This window comes from Tupaia chinensis, unplaced genomic scaffold (assembly GCF_000334495.1).
Source record: "Tupaia chinensis unplaced genomic scaffold, TupChi_1.0 Scaffold149921_1, whole genome shotgun sequence".
Classification (NCBI taxonomy): Eukaryota; Metazoa; Chordata; class Mammalia; order Scandentia; family Tupaiidae; genus Tupaia; species Tupaia belangeri.
This window is the reverse complement of record NW_006209765.1, coordinates 587,448-593,447: the sequence shown is the minus strand read 5'-3', so window position 1 is coordinate 593,447 and position 6,000 is coordinate 587,448. Positions and strand designations below refer to the sequence as shown.

The window sequence follows — 6,000 nt, the reverse complement described above, 5'->3', positions numbered from 1 at the left end:
CCATGGTTTGGAAGCTTTTTTTTTTTTTTTAAGAGGTTTTGCTTTAGGGTACATGCACTTGCCAGAAAGAGAGACAGAGACAGAGACAGTGAGACTGAAAGTGAGAAATCACCCTCCCCACCCCCCACCAGGAGGGATGTCTAAGTCACAATCTTTTCTCCTCCATTCTCCTCCCGGGATCTTGAGCATGCACATGCACAAGCACCCATTGTGATCTTCGAGCCACTGGGTCCAGGACTCAAAACGTGGTTGGTCATATGGGAGTTCAGTGATGTAACATACATTTCGTAAATTAAATAGTAAATAATTTTTCCCCTAAATTCTTAATTTAATGGTAGATCACTATAATTTACATGAGCTTAAAGTCATGACAACACTCTGAATTGATATAATTTTCATACACATCTATGAATTTGGTGCATTAGTTGGTCTGTGTGGCCTTATGCTTAGCAAATATGTCCTTCTCATTTGGTATTTTGAGATAGTAAAGATTTTATCTAACTATATAATTCCTAGGGGATAATGGACTGCTGCCCTCTATCAATAGTGTTGATTTAAATTATATGCCTCATAGCCTAGAGATATATATACATATATACATACACACATACATATGTATATATATGCACATGTATATAAACTCATACATGAGACTAAAAAGTTTATGGAAAAATTGAAGTTTTTTGGCACAAAAATTATGAAATTTGTGCATAGTTTTTCTTATTATGCATTTCCATGAACTTTTTGAAGACCCTTATGCATATGTGTGTGCATGTGTATAAATATATAGATATTACATGGGTGCCTTTATAACTGACATATTCTTTTGTTGCCAAAGTCTCTACTACTCCCTTTTGTCTTACACTTTTTCTTACTCACCTGGCCTCCAAAGGGACATGTGATTATTACTCCTGATTTAGATCTCTCTATATTTTTAGAGACATTTTGCACACATTATAATTCAATTCCACTAATAACTAGTCAGATTCTGAAAGGTTTTTAAAATGTCTGAGGTGGCTCCCTCTTTTGAAGCACTGTTATCTCAGAAGACTTCACTTCTGACAAATTCTGCTTGAGCTGAGTGCACCTTGACTGCCAGGACACACACATTCTATTTCAGTCCAAAGATTCTCTAACCCTTTTAAATTCTAGGTATGACATTCAAGATGATTTTCAAAAGTGGATCGGGCTTTTTAAGCTACATGAAACTTCTCCTTTTGATTTTTGTTTTGGTTCTTCCTTCTCTTTGCCACTTCTGCTCCACCCTTGAAACCAGTTCTCTCGAAACCACCGGCCCCATGTGCGCACACAGATCCCCCCGCCCCTGCACCACCCTTGTGCCACCTTGGCACGCTCGTTACCTTCCTGGCCCTCTGTTCTTGCACTGGTGCCCCTTGCTGATGCTGCCGCAAAGTGCGGTGTGACGTGGCCTGCATTGTGCCCGGCATGTGCTGGCCTTTCCCCCCGCATTGTGCTTGTAAGGATGTGGATAACTGTAGGAAGGGCGACATAGTGCGAAGGAGAGAAGAATGCCGGCTAGTTAGAACCCAAGTGGCAGATACACCGCCTTTCTGATGAACATGGACGACCTAGCGTGTACTTTGGGGAAAGCGCATCACGAGCGCTTTGGGAGAAGACATTACGCCTGTCACCTGTAATTCTTGCTTCGACGCACACGAACTCAAGGTCTGCACATCCTGACTTCTGCATCGCACCGTTAATTTCAAGTGAAAGAATGGATGAGTAACAAATGGCAGAACTTGAGGAAGTTTTTCTTTCTTCTAAAAAAAAAAAAAAAAAAAAAGGCAGATGGTGTTTTGAACACAGTTGCCATAGAACATGAAAGCATAAGAGTTCCGGCTGTTTGAGGGAGAAAAAAAAGAAGTTGATTTTTTAAATTGTGAAAATTAGTTTGAGAGTCTCCCAGGAGCTTAATGAAAAAAGCGTTGAGAAATGGGAGTGAACTGCGAGATAGGGTTTGTGTAACAAGCACCTCAAACCACAGAAGTCACATGGGTTCTTTCTGCTTTGCTCCTTTCGATGACTTGTCAGAGGCTGTACTTGCAGCTTCCCCCATTCTGCAAGGCCACTCCACCATGTACTAGCTGGGCTAATCTTGAGTCACAATGTCTTTACAAAGGCTCATGCAACAGAACAGCAATGCCAATTTGGTGGACTTCTGCGCTGGTCCAGCGTACAGTTCTTACCCCACACTCACGGGCAGCCTTTCCAGGGATGATAATCGAAGGATTCAAACGCTGGCAGACACTGTGGCTACTCTGCCTCGGGGGCGAAAGCAGGTATGATCTTTATTCTGTACCTGTTACAGCGTTCGTGTCTCTTCAGGGCACACTGATACGTTTCTCTTATTTCAAACTAAAATGTTTATTTTAAAGGTTTTAGGACTGCTGTGTGAGAGTATGGGGTGAAGAAAGAGGTGAGATAGCCAGAGAACTAGTGGGCCAGTCTAAAGATTTGAGACCGTAATCAAACTTTTTTTCAAGGTGAAACTTTAAGGCAGTGTTTCACTCATTTGAAATGGTACAACAAAAATCATTCAGCAGAGCAAACTTGAAGATGGTTTAGATAGACAAGTAGTATGAGAATTGTTGATCTTTCCCCCTTTATGGCTCTTTTGATTCTTACTCTTCTCCCATCCTTACATCTGGCCCTCGGGCATTTCAGTTCATAATCAGATGAGAATACTTTTTCTTGAGGACACAGTTTGTTGATGAAGAAATTAGTACAGCTCGAGGGCACAGGCACATGCCACATGCTATTAGGAAGTAAGACTTTTTTGGGGCGTAGGTGAAGGCCAGGTTGAACATCAACTCTGCCACTTTATTAGCCATCAAATTTTGAGCAAATCACTTACTCCTCTAAGCTTCAATTTTCTTTCTTCTAAAATGAACATCATAATTGAATCAGCTTATTGAAATCTTAATGCTGCTTAAGAAAGAAATTGTGTAGTGTTTAATATAGTGACTAACATGTAGCGTGTGCTCATTAAAGGCTAGCTTATTTATTTATTTCAGAGAGGTTTTTGCTATAGAGTCCATGCACTTGCTGGAGGGCCAGAGAGAGACAGAGAGACAGAAAGTGAGAAATCACTCCCCATGGGACACAGCCACACCGCAATCCTTTCTCCTCTATTCTCTTCTCGGGATCCTGGGCATGCATGTACCTGACATGAGTTTTAAGCCACTGGGTCTGGGACTCAAATTGCAGTTGCCTATGTGGGCATCCAGCGATGTAACCATTATGCCATGTGCTGGTCCCATGGTTAGCTTATGTTATGTAAAAAAAATTTTTTTATGAAGTATTTCTCTACAGTTGAAAATTTGTTTGGAAAATAATCCACGTCCAACTGAATTAATGATATTTTTTTGTTCTTCAATTTTCTGTATGTCAAAAAAAATTTTTTAGCCAATGTCCCTCTTCAGATTTTGCCTTAAGTTGTTATAATGCCTCAGGTACACATTTAGAATTTGGATATAGCACTTGTACAGAAAATATTTGGAACTGCTTTAAAATTTTAAAAAATAATTGTTTACTTTATTCATTATAAATTTCATGTGTGTGTGCAAAAGACAGAGAGAGAGAGGGAGAGAGAGAAAGAGAGAGAGAGAGAGAGAGGATGGATCACCCTCTGCAGGGTAATGTTGGGTCATGCTGGGATCCCCCTCCCCCAGTCCTCTAGGTCATTGAATCTTGGGCACTCACGTACATACTCATTGTATTTTTCAGACTGACCAGACTTGGGGTTTGAACCATTGTTGTCCTGTGAATCTGGTTTCCTTGAGCAGCACATTACCACAGCACCACAAAGCCAGTCCAAGGAAGCTTTAAAGGATGAATTTTTACTCTTAAATCTTCCATGTACATCATGAGCTCCTCTTAAATCTTTTAATTTGAAGATTAGAAAATTACAACATAGTAGGAGGGTCATGATTTGTTTTCAGGAATGACGATAGCTGATTCCTTGTTATTTTCACAATGACTATAAGTACATAATTTGCCATGTTTGGAGTGACCTTTCACTGTTCAACGTGCTTTCATGATACAAAGTTTAATATATTGTACATTTCTATTGGTTTTAAACCTATCAGAAAATAAAGAAACTTGGAGATACTAACATCTTTATTCAGTTTTCAGACATAGAATAGTCCATTTCTCTTTATTTGCCATGAAGTCATCTGACTATGGTTCACTTGGTTGGGCCCTGGTTTCATTCTTTTGGTAGAATACCTACTGCTAAAAATAGTTGGATATTTTTGAGTCATGGCGGGAACTTTCTACCCCGTATGCCCTCCACACCTGCAACCTCACTCATTTTATCTACTCTTCAGCGTAGGCCTACACATTTCAATGTGACAGATAGTATCTAAGCACATAAAAGGGACAGACATCTTGCTAAGTGTTGTAGGAACGAAGATTAGAGGAGCATGTTTCCTGCCTGTATAAGGTCTACGATGCAGCGGGTGGAATAACACAAAGTAAAATAACATAAATGCTCTCATCAAGTCACATGTCTTTGAATACGATAGGATAGATATTCTAGATATGGAAGGATATTCCAGGGCCAGGGACTAGCCTGTGCTAAGGCACAAATACTGAGGCCTTCATGACCTGTCTGTGTAGCAGTGCAGTATTAAGCATGTCAGGGGACCTGGTGAGTATGTAGGAAGTGAGAGGAAACATCAGAGCTGGGCTGCCTTACAGAACACTGGGACAACTTCCCCTAAGAAAACAGTAGTTTGACCAGGTCTGAGAACCTTGTTTGAGCAGTAGAGGACTTTAAGAACCTTTTAGAAATGTGTGTGTGTTGGGGGGGGGGTTGGTAAATGAGTAGAGATCAGTGGTGAGGGAGGCATCAGTTGGAGATGTAGTAATTGGAGAAACAGGAAATGAGGGAATGGAGGAGAGACTGAAAGGGCCCAGCGGATGGTGTAGCAGTTACGTCTCTGGACTCCCACATGGCTTACTGTGGTTTGAAGCCTGGATTCGCTGGCTTGAAACTCACACAGGGTGTGTATGCATTCATGCCCAGGATTCCAGGAAGAAAATGGAGGAGAAAGTATTAAGGCATAGCCATTCCCCCAGGGGGGTGATTTCTCACTTTCCCTCTCACTCTCTGTCTCTTTCTCTCTATGGAGAGTGCATGATACCCTTAGGCAAAAACCTCTTGGGGGAGTGGGAAACCTCTTGGACATTATATTTCTGATTCTGCACGATTATCATCAGTAGGACTTGATACAAGTTTATTCCAAAATTTCAGAATCTTCCAAATGGATGCTCATTTGCTTTAACTGATTTTTAGAGAATAATCACTCCATTTGGCACTGACTGAATTGCAGGCAACAAGATCCTTGTGAGGCAGTCCTTTGAACAGGTGTTTCCCTGCCTACTGTTATTTTCAATACTCTCAGGGCTGACGTCAACCATTTATGCTTCTTGTTATTGTTGGTTTTGGTTTCTGCAAAGCTGTATCTGGTTAGCCTGTAGTTTCAGGTTAATCTTCAGAATCAGTTGGTTGCTTACACTCAGAGTGACATAAAAGTAATTTCTGTGTGTGTATATTATCCCAATACTTATATTTGTAGGATGTATCAGACACCTCAGTAAGGCATCTACTTTTGAACATAGTTTTAGAAAAGAAAACAAGACAAAAACAAAACTCTGCAATAGAAAACTCCAGGGGAAGAAGATAGAAACTGGCTGTCTTTGTAAATACGGCGATGCCAAAGGAGTAGTTCTTTTGCTTTACTTCCCACTTGCACAGAGTAGAGGTTGGTTTTGGAAAACAGTCCTCATCAAATGCTCTAGGTGAGAACGGAACCTGACCAACAGGCAAGAAGCCCACCTGTGCGTTAGTGGAAGCATAGACTGTCTTTGCCTGACAGTCTTTTAGTTATCTATTAAGGAATAGGTAACTGGGACCAGCAGTTGGTGTAATGGCTATGTCACTGGACTCTCATGTGGTAAGCTGCGGTTCAAGTC

The 6,000-nt window shown here is 40.9% G+C and overlaps 1 protein-coding gene across 2 annotated transcripts in view; it reads left to right on the top strand.

Moving 5' to 3' along the window:
- The first annotated feature begins 1,436 nt into the window (after positions 1–1,436).
- The window catches only part of CYTIP (cytohesin 1 interacting protein), a 46,750-nt gene continuing 42,186 nt past the window's right edge, over positions 1,437–6,000 (top strand). The window contains exon 1 of one of the 2 annotated variants that reach the window (XM_027769488.1): positions 1,437–2,300. In XM_027769488.1, coding sequence (XP_027625289.1) covers positions 2,041–2,300 — 260 coding nt within the window. In that variant the 5' untranslated portion in view covers positions 1,437–2,040. The remainder of the gene's footprint in view (positions 2,301–6,000) is intronic. The other variant, XM_006171586.3, reaches the window with a different exon arrangement.